The sequence below is a fragment of the Tachyglossus aculeatus genome, chromosome 19, assembly GCF_015852505.1.
Source record: "Tachyglossus aculeatus isolate mTacAcu1 chromosome 19, mTacAcu1.pri, whole genome shotgun sequence".
NCBI classification, from domain to species: domain Eukaryota; kingdom Metazoa; phylum Chordata; class Mammalia; order Monotremata; family Tachyglossidae; genus Tachyglossus; species Tachyglossus aculeatus.
In genome coordinates, this window is record NC_052084.1 from 29,763,053 (window position 1) to 29,782,114 (window position 19,062).

Consider the following 19,062-nt stretch of genomic DNA (forward strand, 5'->3'; position numbering starts at 1 on the left):
CAATTGTTAAATTCTAACGGTGTGCTAAGCATTATGTTAAAGCACTGTGCTGAAACCAGATCGAATCAGACAGTTCCTGTCCCTCACGGGGCCTCACACTTACATTATGAGCCCCATGACGGACAGAGACTGTGTCTGGCCTGATTATCTACTATCTACCCCAGTGCTTAGTACAGTACTTGGCATAAAATGTTTAACAAATTCCACAATTATTATTACCATTATTATTATTACTACTACTACTACTACGATTATTAAGGGGGAGGGAGAACAGGTACCTCATTTCCATAGTACAATAGAGGAAACTAAGGCACAGAGAAGTGAAGTGACTTGCTCAAGGTCAACCAACAGACAAGTGTTGAAGCCAACAACAAAATCCAAATCTTCAGACTTCCAGTCCCATGCTCTAACCCTTAGGCCATGTTGTTTGCTTGGGGAAGAAAGGATAGAGCATAAGCCACTTGTCTGCTATGTAATCTTGGGCAAGTCACTTCCCTTCTCTGTGCCTCAGTTGCCTCATCTGCAAAATGGGGAGAGTAAGAGTGAGCCCCATTTGGGACATGGACTGTGCCCAACTTATCTTGGAACTACCCCAGTGCTTAGTACAATGCCTGGCACATAGTAAGTGCTTAACAACTATCATTTTTTTAAAAAGTAGAGAGTCGATCTACATTGCCTCAGGAGATTACCTCTTCTCAGAGACTGAAATGAAAAAAAGAAATAATAATTGAAATTAAAAACATTCAGTAAGAGATAGATCAGGAGATTACCTCTTCTCAGAGATTGAAATGAAAAAAAGAAATAATAATTGAAATTAAAAACACTCAGTGAGAGATAGATTATCCAGCAGTTCATCTTCCAAATCAATGTCCTAACACCTACAGTTTTGGTTGAACTGTGGCTCTGGATGGGAGATTCTCTAGAGCACAGCTGCTCTAAATGGGGAGGCATTTTGTGGAGCTGGACTTTGAGGAGTTATCCCACAGGCTTCACTCCTTCCACGGACTCATCTTATTTCGAAAAGAGACTCAAAAAAGCATGCTTGAACGTGGAGGGAGAAAAAGAACTGAATGGCCTTTTTTAAATGGTATTTGTTAAGTGCTTATAGGTGCCAGGCATTGTACTAAGAGCAGGGGTAGATACAAGATAAATGGGTTGGACACAGTCCCTGTCCCACGTGGGGCTCACAGTCTTATCCCCATTTTACAGATGAGATAACTGAGGCAACAGAGCAGTTAAGTGACTAGCCCCGGGTCCCCCAGCAGACAAGTAGCAGGACTGGGATTAGAACCCCGGACCCTCTGATTCCCAGGTCTGTGCTCGATCCACTATGATGTGTTGCTTCTAACTGCAGAACGACTGTGCCCTTTTCAAAATCTCCAATTTCTTCTCTACAGAAAATGACTAAGGGGCAGGTTCCAGCCGATGGCTCTACAAAGCTGATCGGAAAGGTTTGCCCAGACTTTCTCCTTAGAAAGCACGGCAAATGGTTATGCAAATAAATGCTAACCACATAAACCCCAAAAATGTTCAAGTCGAGTTTTGAAGAAACCAGCATGGTTAGATCCAAGCTAAGCTCATAAACCATCTGGGCCTGTACCCAGGAGAAAGCGAAGGCTTCCTGAAACCTTACAGCCCCTCTGAAGCCTTCCTTGAAGAAGTGAAAGTGAGGACTGGATTTCCACCAGACCGTCATCCAATCGCAAAGAGAAAATCCTGCATTAGAGGGAAGACAGAAGATAAGAAACTGGGAAAAATAATGAGAAGATTGTGATCCGTGCTTGATTTAGACACTTAGCAACGTACTGGCTTGCGGGTGCTAATAATCCGCTGAAAGTTCACATCTCTCTTTTATTTAAAAGAGAATAACAAAACCACCAAAGAGGTGGGATTTAAGATCTTTCGAAGAAATGGAGGTAGCCAAACAGCTGCAAAAGAGAAGCCTGTTCCAAACCCAGGGAATGGAGAAGCTCAGGGTTGAGAGTGAGGAATCGCAGAGACAGGGGAGATGTGCTTCCCTGGACGTGAAGGGAGAAGGAAAGTGAAGATCACAAAAAAGACTAAGTAGATCAGGGCCAAAGGTTGATATTTTACCCAAAGAACACAAGAAAGCCATCAGAGGGGACTGGTACCATGGAAGCAGAGAGTGAGAAAAGATTAAGTGATCGGACTTTGAATGGATTTGACAGGACAGAGGCTGGAGGGAATCAGGCCAATAAAACTGTCACGTAAATGCTGGGTATCATCAGAAAACAGAGGAAAAGAGGAACCAAAAGAGAGAGGAATAGTTTCTTCACATAACAGGCTATAACCATATGGAATTTGTTACCATAGGAAATTTTGCAAGCCAAAACTTTCAATAGATTCAAGAGGGCTTTGGATAAATTTAAGGATGAGCAGCCCGAGAAGAATTCCTACAGGAAAGCAAAGGATGTCCAGGGGTAAAGTGGGGTGTTAAATGGTACATCCTTGAAAATTAGGGCAGATGTCATAGAAGGAACCTACTACCTTACTCTTACTGCAACTGAAAGACACAGAATATTAGGCCAGACGGAACAATGTTTAACCTAGTGTGTTTTTTTTTTTAATGTTCCTAAGCAACAGCTTTAAGTGAGCAAAAAAAAAAAAAAAAAGAATTCCTTTATCACAAAGCAAGATAAAAATACGACACCACGTTTTTGTTTTCCTCAGGGCCAGGAGTGCTAGAATACACGAGGATTCAACTCGCTGTTCTGTTTTCTGGAATTTGATATCAGTATCCCAAGAACACCTATCTCTTAGGTAAACCTACTTGTCCTATGTTTTGCTTGATTTTTTCGAAATGGAGTGAACGAAAAGGCAGTGGGATGCCAGGAAATAAATAAAGAAAACTTTCTTATTTTTTGATTTTCTTTTTCCAAACTGGAGGTCTTTATTGCCTACTATTGAGAAGCAGCGTGGCTCAGTGGAAAGAGCACAGGCTCTGGAGTCAGAGGTCATGGGTTCAATCCCGGCTCCGCGACTTGTCAGCTGTGTGACTTTGGGCAAGTCACTTAACTTCTCTGTGCCTCAGTACCTCATCTGTAAAATGGGGATTAAGACTGTGAGCCCCCTGTGGGACAACCTGATCACCTTGTAACCTCCCCAGCACTTAGAACAGTGCTTTGCACACAGTAAGCGTTTAATAAATGCCATCATCATTATTATTGAGAAGCAGTGTGGCTCCATGGAAAGAGCACGGGCTTTGGAGTCAGAGGTCACGGGTTCAAATCCCGGCTCCGCCAATTGTCAGCTGTGTGACTTTGGGCAAGTCACAACTTCTCTGGGCCTCAGTTACCTCATCCGTAAAATGGGGTGAAGACTGAGTCCCCCATGGGACAACCTGATCACCTTGTAACCTCCCCAGCGCTTAGAACAGTGCTTTGCACATAGTAAGTGCTTAATAAGTGCCATCATTATTATTATTATTACTAAATGAATACCTCCCCTATCCATAATTATACCTCAACCCCTGTGCCAAATGACTCAGGAAATCAGATAGATCTAGTAATATTATTATCTCACCAAAACGTATTCCATACAACTGGGCTACTGCCATGAAGATTGTTACTCATCTCACTACAAATTAGCTTAGAGAGAGGTTGTCAGAGTCCACGTGACTAAGACGACAAGTTCGCATTTGATGAGCCAACCTCTGAAAGCCTTTGCACAAATTAAGTTAAATTCCAGACACCCGTTTAGAGCCTCAAAAGAAAATTAAAAACCTAATTCCCTGATGAACTTGGGGTACAACATGTGCCTTTTGACGTGCTTCTGCCATTTGCCATCAAATAACTGGCCTTCAACTCTATCCTCAAATCTGGAGGTTTCTTTTGGCAAAAAAAGATAAGTACGGTGTAAGGATTCTATGTCGTTAGTAAACCCGTAGTAATGCCAGGAGTTCCCCCACCCTTCTGGCTGATGTTCTTGCCAGCAAAACTGCTAAATTTCCAAAGCAAGTATCTCATTTCCCTGGAACACAAAAGCTCCATGGCTCCCTTTATGCTGCGGGAATGGAAAGGGCAGCCAATTTGCTGAATGCCCCCTCGTATTATTTGGGGGGCGCAACTCAGAGCCCGTACCATATGGTACAGTAGTTCCATGCAGAAAGGAAAAACATTAGTGTGACTCACTCCAAGCTACTGTTTCTCTTTTCAATAGAGATCTTCTGTAGAGAACCCATTCTTCTGAAAAATAGATTCGCAAACACCCTCCCACTATCTCAAATTAAAACTACCAGTAATGGTTAACAGGAGTTATCTAGAGCTCTCCTGAAGCAATTTTTATTAAATTAGCTTAATTCCTCTTTTCATCAACCTGATTACGTAAGAGTCACCAATTTTTCACTAACTTAGTTTCCCTAATTCTTGGGCTACTGCTATTTTCCATCTTAGCAGCCAAAGAACGCTATGGAAGAATATTTATAGGCATCTGTAACCACATGAAAATTGAACAGAACTCCATTCCTCAGCGAAAACTGCCCCGCAGCACCTTCATTTGAGTGAAAAAAAAAGAATTCAAGTTTAAAAAGATGAATAAGCCGAATAACTTTAGGTTAGAACAATTGATAGCTTGGAAGTATATCTTCAGAAGACACAAATCCATTTTCAGTGCAATTTCTAGCCAAATATACACCTGAAAGAATGTGACTTGAGACTACCAATGCATCCAGTGAGGAAAGGGCTGTCTATTCAAGAGAAAATTTCTTCGGTTTTCTCCGGATTCCTTCTTGCAATATTTTCCTGGGTAACACATCTCTATCTGAGGTTAACTGGCATTGCCTAATTCACATTTTTACACAAAGTAGTTATTTTATAATTTAACCTAACTCCCCCAACTGACACTATTACTCAATAGTCATCTTTCCCCTTTCAAGGACTTGCTGAATTTCTCCTTCATTTTAAAACCCAGGATAAAGACATTTGGAAACACATCTCCGAAAAAAATATTACAGCCAAAGAAGCCCAGTCCATCGGTGAAATAAATAGGAAAGCTTTGTAGCCACGACCCTGCAGTAGCAATTAACCTGGCCTGCAAAATAGGTCTTGATGGAAATCAATCACTCCGTGCTATTTCTAAAGCACCTGAGTGCCAAGCATTGTGCTACTCTTGCAGCTGCTGAACAACGAGAACAACAGATCTGAAGACGGAGGAGTCTGGAATTTAACGCAGTGTTGTAACACCCTAACCCAGCAGGCAGTTGCCATGGTAGCCACTGTGATCTTCGCTGCCCACGCTAGCCAGGCCGTCTTGTGGGATGTCCAAAGGCAGTTCTTTGGTTAGACACTGATGCAGGCAAGACACTGCCCTACTTGCAGAGCCGAGAGCCCAGGTGTCCTGATTCCCAGAGCAGGGTTCTTGCCCCTCTCCCTTGCAAGGAGAGGTAGACGACTAGGAGTTCAGGAACAGCTAAGACAAGGACCCTGAGCCAGGAGAGCGGGATGATAAAAGTCTAGACCTCCTTCTGGGGGCTGGAAGGGTAAAACAGAGGTAAAATACACCTTCTCAGCCTCAAAGATTTTACAAGTACTAAAGATAGCTGAATCCTACTTCAACCCTTCTCGTTCCTTCTTCAGAGTATTTCTCTAAACTTGTCATTCACTGAAATCTAAATCTAAAAAACGATACTTGCCCCCCCCATTTTCTAATTTAATTCCAATTTTTGTTTAATCCTACTGAAAATGATAAACTAAGTAGTGAAATTGAATTCTGCTTTAAAAATCAAGAATAATCTTGTCGCACATAGATTTTTCTAGATGGCGTGTTGTAACAGAATGCTGGATTATTTTAGATCGGGTGGATTATGTTTCCACCACCACTGAAAAAGTGAAAGATTTTTTTTTTTAATGGTATTTGTTAAGTACTTACTACCTGCCACACACTGTTTTAACTGCTGGGGTAAGTACAAGCTAATCAGGTTGGAAGCAGTCCAGGTCCTACATGGGGCTCACAGTCTTAATCTCTATTTTACAGATGAGGGAACTGAGGCACAAACAAATGAAGTGACTTGCCCAAAGTCACAAAGCAGACCAGTGGCTGAACCGGGATTAGATACCAAGTCCGCTGACTCCCGGGCCGTTCTCCCTCTACTAGGCCATGCTGCTTCTCTTTTATCCCAGTGTTTCGGGAATTTAAAAGGGAAACACCATTTTCAAACCTCCAATAATGTTCAAAATTGCTGTGATTTTATAAAACTAGTAGCAACCTCATTTGCAAAATACAATCCTACTTTCAATGTTTCAGGGAAATCTTTGGCTTATTTATTTTTCTTGAAATACCAATGAAACTATTTCTGAATATTGCCTCTGATTTTGTTCAAATACTGAATAAATAAAAGTCCTAGGTTAGGACTGCTTTACATAGAAATAGCAAAACGCAAACAGTCTAGACTACAGCTGGCTTCCCAAAGTTACACCTTCCCCGCTGCCAAGTTTCTCTCACAGCACAATTTTGTTTTAAGAAATCTAGAAATTTCCAGGAAGATAGATGCAAACCTATCTAGAAATGCTGACAAGAATGAAGGTGTTTGTGTAAATATAGTCCCGAAAATCTGGCAATTACAAATTCTGAGACCAACATGATTATTACAATCATGGGCTCAGGGTTTTTTTTACTAGCCCCCAGATTCCAGATGAGTTTTCCAAAAAGCAGCTCTAACAAGAGAAGCAGTGTAGTACAGTGGATAGAGCTTGGGCCTGGGAATCAGAAGGACCTGCTTTCTAAACCCAGCTCTGCCACTTGTCTGCTGTGTGACCTTGGGCAAGTCATTTCACTTCTCTGTGACTCGGTTACCTCATCTATAAAAAAGGGATCAAGACTGTAGGCCCCATGGGATTAGCTTGTATCTACCCTAGTGTTTAGTACAGTGTTTGGCACATAGTAAGTACTTAACAAATACTATTAAAAAAAGAAACTGGTTTGTGAGTCAATTCCCAATACCCTGAGATGCCTATTCTCTCTGGATCCCCTAGTTACACTTTCCACACATTCTTTTACTGGTGCTTACTGATTAGGAATCTACTACAATCTTCCAAAGAACCCTTACATGCCTCACATCCTTCTAATTCTTCCTCTGGATGGGACTATCAAATCCCCCCTACTCTATCTATGCAACTTCAAAATCCTAAAATATTTTTCCATGTTTCTAAAATTCTCCTGATTGCCTGTTATCCAACAGAGCATTCTCCTACATCACAAAATCATGAATCCAGGGACAAATCTGATTTTGAATTTTTCAAACAATTGAAGAAAATACCTTATAGATCTGAATCAAATTTGATTAATGAGCTAAGTGCTGAAAAACCAGATAGGACACAGTCCCTGTCCCACTCAGGACTTCATAATCTAAAAGGGAGGCCCAATTTCAGCATCAATAATTTTATTTTTGTGCAATGAGGAAGCTGTTTGATTGCACATATCTCATCAACTCCCTAACAATCCTTCCCCCCACTGAGCTTGATGCTCTACACACCAAGCATATTTATTGAGTGCTTACCATATGCAGAACACTGTAAAAGGAGCTTGGGAGAGTACAACAGATTTGGTAGATATGTTCTCTGCCCACAAGGAGTTTACAGTCCGGGGGTGGGCAGACATTAAAATATATTCCAAATCTGTACATGAGTGCTTGTGGAGCTGAGGGTTGGGTGAATAAAGGGTACACATCCATGGGAAAGGGTGACACAGAAGGGAGTGGCAGTAGGGGAAATGAGAACTAGGGGAAGGCCTCTTGGAGGAGATGGGATTTTAATAAGGCTTTGAAGGGGGGAAGAGTAACGGTCTGTAGGATATCAGCAATGTAAAGTAGAAGGGGACGAGGTGACTGAGTGCTTTAAAACCTGTAGTAAGGAGTACAGACAATAGTTCGCCTGCCAGCACAGATCTCACTCCGACACTCAACGAAGCCTCCGCTGTGATGACAGTCATGGAAAAGGCAGAGCTCCCAGATCTGACGATAGAGCAGCTGATCTCTTCAAGCCCTTGAAGGGAGCATGCAGTTCAGTGGCCTTTTCATGACCTTTCTTAATATATGGCAAACAGTGAGGGAATGTCGCAGGATTTCAAAGATGCTACCGTCTTCAAAGAGAAAGGGGAATGAGAACGGACTGTGGAGATTACTGATATCTTATAGCTCTCTGTTCTTGGTGCGAGTCTAGCCAGAGCCTTCAAACTGTGAGTGGGGAATGTGTGTTATATTGTACTCTCCCAAGTGTTTAGTACAGTGCTCTGCACACAGTAAACGCTCAACAAATACAATAGAATGAAGACCGTGGTTAACTGCCTCTGGTTTTCAAATCCCCTCAATCCATCCTCAAGCGCAGTGGCCCAGAGTGTGAAACAGGATGGACCGGCCAAACAGGTTCACGTTCACTCCAGAACAGAAAGAGTTCCCCAGGGCCCCTCCCACTCGGATTTCACCAACTTGCTGGTACATCATGAGCCTTTATGGAAGTATCTTCAGACACATCTGTTTTCAATTCAGTGTCTATTATGAAGGCAAACTGGATGAAAACACAGGTCCGTTTTACGAGAAGTCTCAATAATGGGAAGCAGAGCTATTACCCTCAAGAATTCCCAAAATCAAATCACATGAAAACGTCAAAAATCTCCGAAAATGGCCCTTTCTTTATAGCTCGGCCTGCCTTACCCAATTCTGAAAGGAATCTGCTTCTCTTCTAGTCTATCAGGTTGTTTATCGCCCAGGGAGGTCCCTTCCAGTCTTTTACCTCCCTTTCAAGCCTTTTCTTCCCCAATTCTTAATAATTACGGTATTAGTTAAGCACTTACTATGTGTCAGACACTGTACTAAGCACTGGGGTGAAAACAAGCAAATTGGATTGGACACTGTCCCTGTCCCGCACCGGGCTCACGGCCTTAATCCCCGTTTTATAGATGAGGTAACTGAGGCACAGAGACTTGAAGTGACTTGCCCAAGACTACACAGCAGACAAGTGGTGGAGCTGAGATTAGATCCCATGAACTCCTCACTCCCGGGCCCGTGGTCTATCCACTACGCCATGCTCTTTCCCCTTCAGCTGCTTCTTGTCCCACTCTTTTTCCATCTGGTGCTCGGGAAGATAAAGGCACTTAGAGAAGCCAGGTGATTCGAGTGCAACCATTTGTCTTACTGCTACAAGAGTCTTCTTCCTAGAATGGGAACTCACATTACACATTCTTTTTCTATAGTTCTACTGCTACTTCAATAAATTGTGATGCTTGGGCCAAAGCAACTTCATAAGGCTGCCCCTTCAAGTGAGTGGCTTTCATTCATCGGTCAATTAAATCGTATTTAGTGAGCGCTAAGTGTGTGCAGAGCACTGTACTAAGTGCTTGAGACAGTACAACAGAACAGACTGTAGACTTAGTGGCTGGAGCCCAGGCCTGGGGTCAGAAGGACCTGGGTTCTAATCCTGGCTCCACCACATGACTGCTGTGTGACCTCAGGCAAGTCATTTCACTTCTCTGGGCCTCAGTTCCCTCATCTGAAAAATGGGAATTAAGCATGTGAGCTCCATGAGGGACTGTGTCCAACCTGACTGACTTGTATCTACCCCAGCACTTAGAACAGTGCTCGGCACACAGTAACTGCTTAACACGTACCATAACCATTATTGTTATTACTGATAAGGAGATTTATAGTCATTCTAAGGAACATTTACCAATCAATACCCGGGTTCCAACACAAGAATCACTGTTGAACTGTGAGGAAAAAGAAATGCGATCTAAGAAGGAAAATAAACCAAAAAAAAAAAAAAGAAGAAACAATATGCTACCACAATTAAATTAAGGCAACTATTATTTGGAGACCTGCCTTTCTATTTTTAAATTAGAGATGTTTCTGCTCAGATCTTCTAACTCTCGGTATAACTTCCACCTGCCAAATAGGAAAGGTCACATTCCAAATTGTGCTCGATGACATCACTGACCCGGCAGCAAAGGCTGCTTCACGGCAGATCCTCTGGCCCAGGGCCTGAGACGTAATTTTCCCCATGTGGATGTACAATCTCCCCATCTCTGACGCAGGGCACAAACGGGACTCAGCTGCTTCAGAAGATGGCTGTCACAAGACTACCTCGGAACTTTTAAATCAGCACAGCACTGATTTATTAAAATCGACTGATTTGCGTCATGACAGGCGTCCGGCTAAAACGCCAATTACGGAGAAAGAATTGCTGGCCGGAATTAAAACTGCCCCTCTCGGAGATTGGGATTATTTCTCTTACTTTCAATGTCTAAACCTAAGGATTACTGAAATGTGCTGTGCCAAAATGAATACGCTTTTCTTCAGCTATAAAGATACTTAAGAAGCATTTCTTAATGAAGGCTGCATAAAGCGGGAGGAACACCCCTGCAAATCAAGAATGATGTAGAGGAATTAAACACAACATACCAAGCATTCCCTGGTTTTGAAGCTTTTGTAGGTGTCGAGGGAGTGGTCAGAACAGGTGCAGTTTCCGCATTACTCACTCCTACGCTGTTCTCCTTTGCAGCCATGGCGATCATTTTTCTTTGCTTCTGGGAAAGCTTAATTCCAGGAGAAGCTGTTTTTCTATAAATTGAAACCAAATTCCTTGAATAACTAACTGCTCTTTGCATGAGGCAAAGGAGCTTTATATCTGAACAGTGCATCCTACTCAGGAAAAACAGAATTAGGTGAAAATGTTCAAGTGCGTCAACTAGTGAAGATGTCTGTTTCGGCCCCTAAAATCAAGGGGTAGCCTTGAACTCACACAACACCCTGCTTTGGGGGGGTGGGGGTCAATCACAGGATGCCTCAGTCTTCATATCCATTGCATCTTTAGCCTCTTGGCTGAACAATATATGATCAATAAATCATCATACCCATGATTTTAATTTCAGCCTCCTCCCATTAGACGGTAAACTTCTTGTGTGCAGGGAACATATCTACCACCTCTGTTGCATTGTACTCTCCCAAAATGTAATATAGTGCTCTGCGCACAGTAAACACTCAATAAAGACCATTGATTGATTGAATGATTCAGGTCTATCAGGAACAGGATTAAGATCAACTCGTTCAGTAAGCAGAACCACCTCTAACCAGAATTAACTTATTTCTGGATCATTCCGCCTTTAGGCCAGGGGTCTACAAAACTCATACTGTTTGAAAGAGCGGAGAGAGGTCAATTGATCGATCCTCTTGCTTTCATGCAGAACATGATTTGGAGGCAATGCTGCTGCAAATTCTTTTGAACTTTTTAGGTCTCAATTTCTAAACCTTAAACACAAAAAAGAAAATTGGGCAAGATGTTTCACCGAACCATCCTCTAAAAGAAGAAGAAGAAAAAAACCAGAAATCTAAGTCCTATGCATTGACTAAAAACAACCAATTAATCTAACGATCTGGTCAGAAGGCCCAATTTGGTTTCTCCTTAGTAATTTCTGAACATCCACACATTAAATATTTCACTGTAATTCCTTAAAGAAAAGGTTGCAAAGCTAAATAAAACTACCTCTTTAATTATAATATAAATGGAATATATGGTTTAAAGAGCATTTAACTCTCAATGCCGTTAAGTAAATACGTAATGACCTTTACGGTTCCATTTCCTTCTTTTATGGATTTTGGTTTTTTACCAACCCTGAATTTGTCTTTGGCGTAGCTCCACGCTTTCGCATGTTTTCTTCAATTTCCATGATGGTTCGGAGCTGCAGTGCAGGAGGACTAGCAGGGCTGAACATTAAAAAAAAAAAAAATTACCTTCTGTTCCTCCCAACCTATTTCCCAACCTTCCCAGAAACAGTTTAAAACCATATACGAGTTTGGTCATCAGATGTATAATTTGTGTCTGTTTCCTCAATTATGGCCAACCACAAATAAAACATTTCAGGCAAAGCCTTCCTTTATGTATGGATCTATAAATAGCCCAGCAAAAAATACTTCCAAAGTCATTACAACCTGAAATAGTAACCTCAAAACTTCACTTGTTGTTCTTAAAGAAAGGGGAACTCGGGAAATGAGACTTAAGGGCCTTGATGTCTTTCTGAATATCGGCTTATGAGATATTTTACTTTGGGAATAATCCTCACCATTTTATAAACTACACAGACAGGGCTTGAAATAAACTTCGTGCGCCTCTTTGATAACTTCATCCAGACCCCAGTGGCACCTTCCTTCTGACCAAGAAAAGCAAAGGAGAAACTGGGCAGAGATCACCAGTGGCAACAGGAGATCCACTAGATGGGGATGCAAGATAAAAACACCCAGGTATTTCCAAAGTCTTTTCAGTCCTGGAGCTCTTGGGCATTCATTAATTCATTCAATCGTATTTATTGAGCGCTTACTGTGTGCGGAGCACTGTACTAAGCACTTGAACACTGCACTAAGCGCTTGCGGGATAGTTCTCCTGCAAGATTTCTTTTCCTCCCCTACCCCTTCCATCCCCAATGTCTTGAAACCTTTTTTATGATTTCCTTGGAGTTAACAGTGATAGTTACGGAGCTCCTATAAGGAAGAATATGCATTTTCAAAGCCTAAAATGGTGTTCTAGGAAATATTTACTTTACGGATGAGAGAGAAAAATTACTGCTTAGACTGAGAATGTAAACAGGGGACTGTTTAGAGCCCAGGATAATAGGTGCCTCTTAGAGATGGCGCCCAATTCAATTCTTACATTGCTGACTTTAAGGCCATTTTACTCAAAGCAAGTAAAGGTATTTTCATGGTAGAATTTGAGTAAACTTTTCTAATATGATGCCCACGAATTGTGAATGCTCATAGAGACCTCTAAGGGAGTCACAGGATTGGGGGTCTTTTAAGAGCCTGAAGCCTAAGAATTAAAAAGCTGAACCGCTTCTAAAAGACAGGAAACACCCAACTTCTGACTAAACACTTTTACACACTTAAGGGTTCGTTGATCTTTCTAAGGAGTCTATCTTGAGCTTTATCTAGTCCTGCTGCAGTTTTTCCTGCTGGGTCGAATATAGTATAAACTCCCACTCTTGGACAAATCTGTAACCCTTCAGAATCTGTAAGTCTTGGGAAGAGTAAATCTATGTGATGCTTTATCAAACAAGGCAAAGTCTGTTGAAGGGTAGCTGTCAGAGCACTTTCCCTCTACACGTACAGAAATGTAATACAAAAACAGATACTGATATTTGGAACACATTTTCCAGTTTTTTTCTTTCTTTTAGGTATTTGTTAAAGCACTTACTGTGATCCAGGAACTGTACCAAGCACTGGGGTAGATACAGGCTAATCAGGTTGGACACGGTCCATGTACCCCATGGGGCTCACAGTCTTAATCCCATTTTACAAATGAGGTAACTGAGGAACAGACAAGTTAAGCGACTTGCCCAAAGTCGCACAGCAGACAGTTGATGGAGCCGGGATTAGAACCCAGGTCCTTCCCACTCCCAGGACCATGTTCTACCCACTACATCAAGCTGCTTCTCAATGTTAACTGTTGGTGATCACTCATCCTTGTCACTGGATGTGTTTATCAAGTACCACAAAGATTGAGTGTGTATTTATCAGGCAATCCAACGAACAAAACCCCCCCAAAATACTTTCTAATTCAAGACACCTTAAACCAGAAACACCCTTTAGGTAACTGGCTTGCACCTTTGCCATTCCTTGCTGCTGCTGGTTTTTCAAAACCCACTCTTTGAAGCTAAGAGCAATATACAGACTCCAAAGACACTTCTATTAAAAAAACTAAATTGAAGCACATTATTTTTCAAGTAGAACACTCACTCTAAGTTATAAAGTATAAAATACATCGTATGGGATCTCAAAATGCTGTAAACGATTGTGGTGAAACAAGACATATGTCAATCAAGACAAGCTTAGGTTTGTCCAAATGACCTTACCCTCTTTACATATTCTATTGATAAGTTACTAACTACCTTAACTAACTACAGGAAGCTATGCTGGTTTCCCCGAAAGAACCTACTCTATGTGGAGTAAACACTAGTCACCAATGATTTTTTTTTTTAATGTACTGTCTTTTAAAAAGCACATGCAATAGCTTTTTTGGAAGTTGACCTCTAATGATACTTTGCTGATTCTGAGTAGAAATAAAAACTCATGTCTGACAAATATAATTGAAAAGAAAAAATTCTACCTGAAAGAGCTAGCCACCCAGTTGGAAAAGCTCGTGGAGAAGTTTTTGTTCCTGGGAATCGGCTGTGGGGTGGACCTTCTAAGGCCTGTTGGGTTTTCACACAGCTTCACATCTTCATGAAAATGAGGAGGTTGTCCACCATTAACGTAAGTTTTAACTTCCACCTGAAACCAAAACAAAAGCTTTCTTCACTCACCAAATCACATAAGTGGATCAAAATGGAAATTGGTTGAGTCAAATCTCATAGGCTTCAAGGCTCTTTATACCTATCTACCCACCTCTCCCACTTCACCCATGCTCAGCCTCTCTGAAATCTCCAAATATGCCTCTCTTGCAAATGACTCTCCCACTTCCAAGCCATCGACCACCATTTCCACCTCTTACTCTGCAAAGCCACATTCCTCCCCTCCTCCAAAGCTCTAATAAAAATCACACAATAATAATAATAATAATAATAATAATAATAATAATAATAATAATAATAATAATAATAATGGCATTTGTTAAGGGCTTACTATGTGCAAAGCACTGTCGTAAGTGCTGGGGAGGATACAAGGTGATCAGGTTGTCCCATGTGGGGCTCACAGTCTTAATCCCCATTTTACAGATGAGGTAACAGGCTCAGAGAAGCTAAGTGACTTGCCCAAGGTCACACAGCGGACATGTGACGGAGTTAGGATTCAAACCCATGACCTCTGACTCCAAAGCCCGTGCTCTTTCCACTGAGCCACGCTGCTTCTGGTTACTGAGCACCTATGCCATGCAAAGAATTAAACGAAGAGCTGGGAAAAGTGTAATATGGTTAGACACATTTCCTTCCCTCAAGGAGTCCCCAATCTGGAGGGGACAGATAGTCTCAGAGAGGAGAAAGAAGAATTGGACATATATATAGCCACTTCTTCAAAAGCACTAACTAGTGCACATATATATACGTATATATGCACAATACATACATATACATACACACGAGTTATTGCTTAAATAGTAAGATAATAATAATAATAGAATTTGTTAAGTGCTTTCTATGTGCCAAGCACAGTTCTAAGCACTGGGGTAGCTACAGGGTAATCAGGTTGTCCCATGGGGGGCTCACATTCTTAATCCCCATTATACAGATGAGGTAACTGAGACAGAGAAATGAAGTGACTTGCCCAAAGTCACACAGATGATAAGTGGCAGAGACAGGATTAGAACCCACAGCCTCTGACTCCCAAGCCCACACTCTTTCCACTGAGCCACGCTGCTTCTCTATGTATGGATGAAGCACACTGGGTGCACAAGTGTGTAGTTGAAGCGCATGACTCATCGCTGATATCAAACCACTTTGCGGCCTTGGCTACTTTCAGTAAATCTGAAAAGATAATGCAATTCTGCTCATTTGAACTCAAGAATTTTTTGGCGCTGGCTTTTGTGGGTTGACTTCTAAACTAAAGGCAGAGCCATCAAGTGACATGAAGTGACAATGGCCTACCCCTCCGAGACAGCCAAAGGGGGTGAAGTGAGTGGGCCTGCTCGCAGAATCAAGGGTGAGGATAGTGGTGTTCCCTCCCAACCCAGCTTCTTCCTTGCCCGTTGATCCCCTCTATCCCTTTTCCTTCCCTCCCCTGGCTGCTTCGCAGCTCACCATGGAAAACCTAAAGAAACACTGGCCATCACTCCGTGCTGCACAATAAGCAAAAGGGAAAGGAGATCAAAGGTGCCAGTAACCTGCTTCGGATTAGCCAGGCAAGGGGACGTCTTTAAACTACTGAGCTCACTTTGCACCTAATGGTTTGGGGAATTGTTTAAGGACAAATAGTTTGTCGTGATCCGCACAGCCAAGTTCGAGAAGAGCTTGAATAACAAACCGCCATCTTATCTTGTTGAAATCCTGTTGTGAAGTCGGGGGACTGCAAATCTCTCGGGCTTCCCACTCCAGGATAGCTACCTTCTGAGTCTGAGGTCAGTACTTCTGGAAGAGACTCCACAGAATTGGTCTTAGCAGATTTTACTAAGCCTAAAGTGCACAATTTAACAAAAAGACACAGATGGTTAAAAATGGTATAAACCAAAAGTGTCTGTCCACAAATTCCACTTTTCCATGGTGCACCTAGAAGACACATCCTGAAAAATGTTTACCATTTGATAGCACTATTCAAGAGCAGATCTTCACTTTTTTATTATTATTTTTTTAGCCACCATCTTGGGGAATCTATTCTTTCATATGAAATGGGGATTATTATATCCAACTAAACCAGATGCATTTCAGCTACCAATCCTCCAATGACAGCTATTTTTCTAATGGAACATAAAGGCTAGAAAATGGTTTTAAAAGGAAGTGGTTTCTACTAACCTGTGGAGGGTGGGCTCTGAATAATATCTGAAAGATTATAACCTCCAGAGCTGTCTGAGCGTCTTCGCGGCTTCTTTTTGGCTTTGGTTTTCGCCTTTTTGAAAAAACCTTCCCTGTGGAGGAATTAAAAAAAAAAAGTATCAACGGTTTACGTGTGCAAAAGAGTCAAAAACAGGCGCAAATGGACCGAGGGGTGGAGTCCTGACTCACTTCTGCAGCTGAATATAGCAAAATCACAGAGTTCGTCACTCTAGTTTAAACCCACTTCAGCATCACCTAAAACAGGAAAAATGGAGCTCTGCCCCCCAGGGAACACTTTAGAAATGATTTGAGACCTTTAGAGAAAAAACACACTTGCTCTAAAAGTTATCTTACTGGTCCAAAGCATTGATAAATGGGCAGTGGCCAAGACATTGATACCCTTCCTGCCCCAGGAAATGAACCCAGAATCACGTTTTAGTTCAGAGGTAGATTTCGATACTATTGATATTAGAATGCCATTTTGTAACAGAGGGCATCTTTGTAGATATAGGGGTGCCTGAATCTGTTTTTTTTTAACATCATACCGACTGATTTTTGATTCACGGGTCTTTTCCCAGCATATTGGAGCAAAATCCTGAACTGCATATTTTGATTTGTTTTGGTGGATCCTTTTTCCAGCCATGACACTATTTTTTTTCTTTAGTGTATTTGTTAAGCGCTTACTATATGCCAGACACTGTTCTAAGTGCTGGGGTAGATAAAACCTCATCAGGTTGGACACAATCCATGTCCCACATGGGGCTCACAGATTTAATTCCCATTTTACCAATAAGGTAACCAAGGCCCAGAGAAGTGAAGTGGCTTCCCCAAGGTCACACGGCAGACAAGTGGCGGAGCCAAGATTAGAACCCAGTTCCATCTGACTCCCTTGCGCTTTCCACTAGGCCACGCTGCTTCTCTAGGTAGTTTTATGCTCACACTGCTATGCTGGAAAATCAAACAGAAGTATAAATAATAATAACTGTGCTATTTGTTAAACACTTACTCTGTGTCAAGCACTGTACTAAGGGCTGGGGCAGATACAAGATAAGAAGTTCAGACACAGTCTCTGTCCCCCAAGGAGCCCCTAGTCTCATGGGGTTTTGGCTTCCTAAGAAATCCTGCACCAGAAGGAGACTCAAGTCCTGGAAATCTCAGCTTGTCCCAGAGACTGTCATCATCCTGGCCAAAATCTGAACCAAATGCACCTGTGCAGGTGTAAACTGAGAAGCAGCATGGCCTAGTGGATAGAGCAAGGGCCTGATAGGAAGAAGGACCTGGGTTCTGATCCCGCTGCGCCCCTGCCTGCTGTGTGACCGTAGGCAAGTCACCTCACTTCTCTCTGCCTCGGTGTCCTCATCTGTAAAATGGAGTTTAAGACTGTGAGCCCTACGTGGAACAGGGACTGCATCCAACCTGATTAGCCTGTACCAACCCCGGAGCTTAGTACAGTGCCTGGCACACAGTAAGCCCTAAACAAATACCATTTTTAAAAAAACAAACAAAACTGGAGATAAGCAGGAGAACAGGACTCAGAGCCAGGACTTTGACATCTCCTAACAAATGTGCTAATTATGAGGCTAATTAAAAGAGAGAACTTGAGAGCCTCAGACTCGTCCGGGTTTTGGCCTCAAACCTCAGCATAACCACCTGATCTTTGCTGCCCAGAGCTGAGGACAACTGGAGGACAATCAAATTGGGCCCGACTATTTCTTTGGTTGTTTTAAATTTAGTAAAATAGGAAAAAAAATCCAGTGTCTGTCTTTACATCACAGCCAAGAGAAAAGCATAGCATGAACTTACCCTTTAGTCATTTCCCCAACTCCTCTCTAGACTGCAAGCTTATTGTGGGCAGGGAATGTGTCGGTTATATTGTACTCTCCCAAGCGCTTAGTTCAGTGTTCTGCATACAGTAAGTGCTCAATAAATATGACTGACTGACTCTTTTGCAAAGACTTTGCACTAGGATTTGTACCCTTTGTTCACCTCACCCTCAGACTCTCAGCACTTAGGTACATATCTGTACTTTATTTTAATGTCTGTCCACCAGACTCTAAATTCCTTGTGGGCAGGGAGCATGTCTACCAATTCTGTTGTACTGTGCTCTCCCAAGAGGTTAATTCAGTACTCTGCACATAGTAAGCTCTCAATAAATATGACTGACAGATTGCATTCAACCTGTCCAAAGCATCCACATCTTTTCCCCCTTTTCCGAGTTATCAAGGAGCTTCTCCAAATTTGAGACCTAAATTAAGGCAGGCAGGCAATTCTTTAATTCTAAATGTTATGCCTGTTGCACTCGACTATTATAAAATAACATTAAATCATCTTCTTTATTGGAGCCTGTTCCATTGCTTCTATGTGACTTCTTTGCTATTGTACCACTCCTACTCGTGGAAAATAAATGGCAACAGAGAAAAACTCCAGAGTTCCAGGAACCACGGAAGGCACGGATCGAAACAAAAAGAAATGGACTTACGGAGAATTTTGTTCTATATTGTTTTCTTCTCTCAAAAAGACAAAGTTTTCTCCATCTTCAGCCTCCAAATAGGCAATGTCTGGTCCGCCTTGATAAGGTGTGATCACTCGCCTGCCCATTGCTGGAAT

General features: G+C 42.0%; 1 protein-coding gene across 2 annotated transcripts in view; it reads right to left on the minus strand.

Annotated features, from left to right (window-relative positions):
• IBTK (inhibitor of Bruton tyrosine kinase) overlaps nucleotides 1-19,062 on the minus strand; it is a 78,357-nt gene that overhangs the window by 12,627 nt on the left and 46,668 nt on the right. The window contains exons 20-25 of one of the 2 annotated variants that reach the window (XM_038760806.1): nucleotides 18,935-19,062; nucleotides 16,435-16,547; nucleotides 15,950-16,053; nucleotides 14,103-14,266; nucleotides 11,618-11,710; nucleotides 10,409-10,567 (exon numbers count right to left, since the gene is read on the minus strand). In XM_038760806.1, coding sequence (XP_038616734.1) covers nucleotides 10,409-10,567; nucleotides 11,618-11,710; nucleotides 14,103-14,266; nucleotides 15,950-16,053; nucleotides 16,435-16,547; nucleotides 18,935-19,062 — 761 coding nt within the window. Of the gene's footprint in view, nucleotides 1-10,408; nucleotides 10,568-11,617; nucleotides 11,711-14,102; nucleotides 14,267-15,949; nucleotides 16,099-16,434; nucleotides 16,548-18,934 lie in introns of both variants that reach the window. The other variant, XM_038760805.1, reaches the window with a different exon arrangement.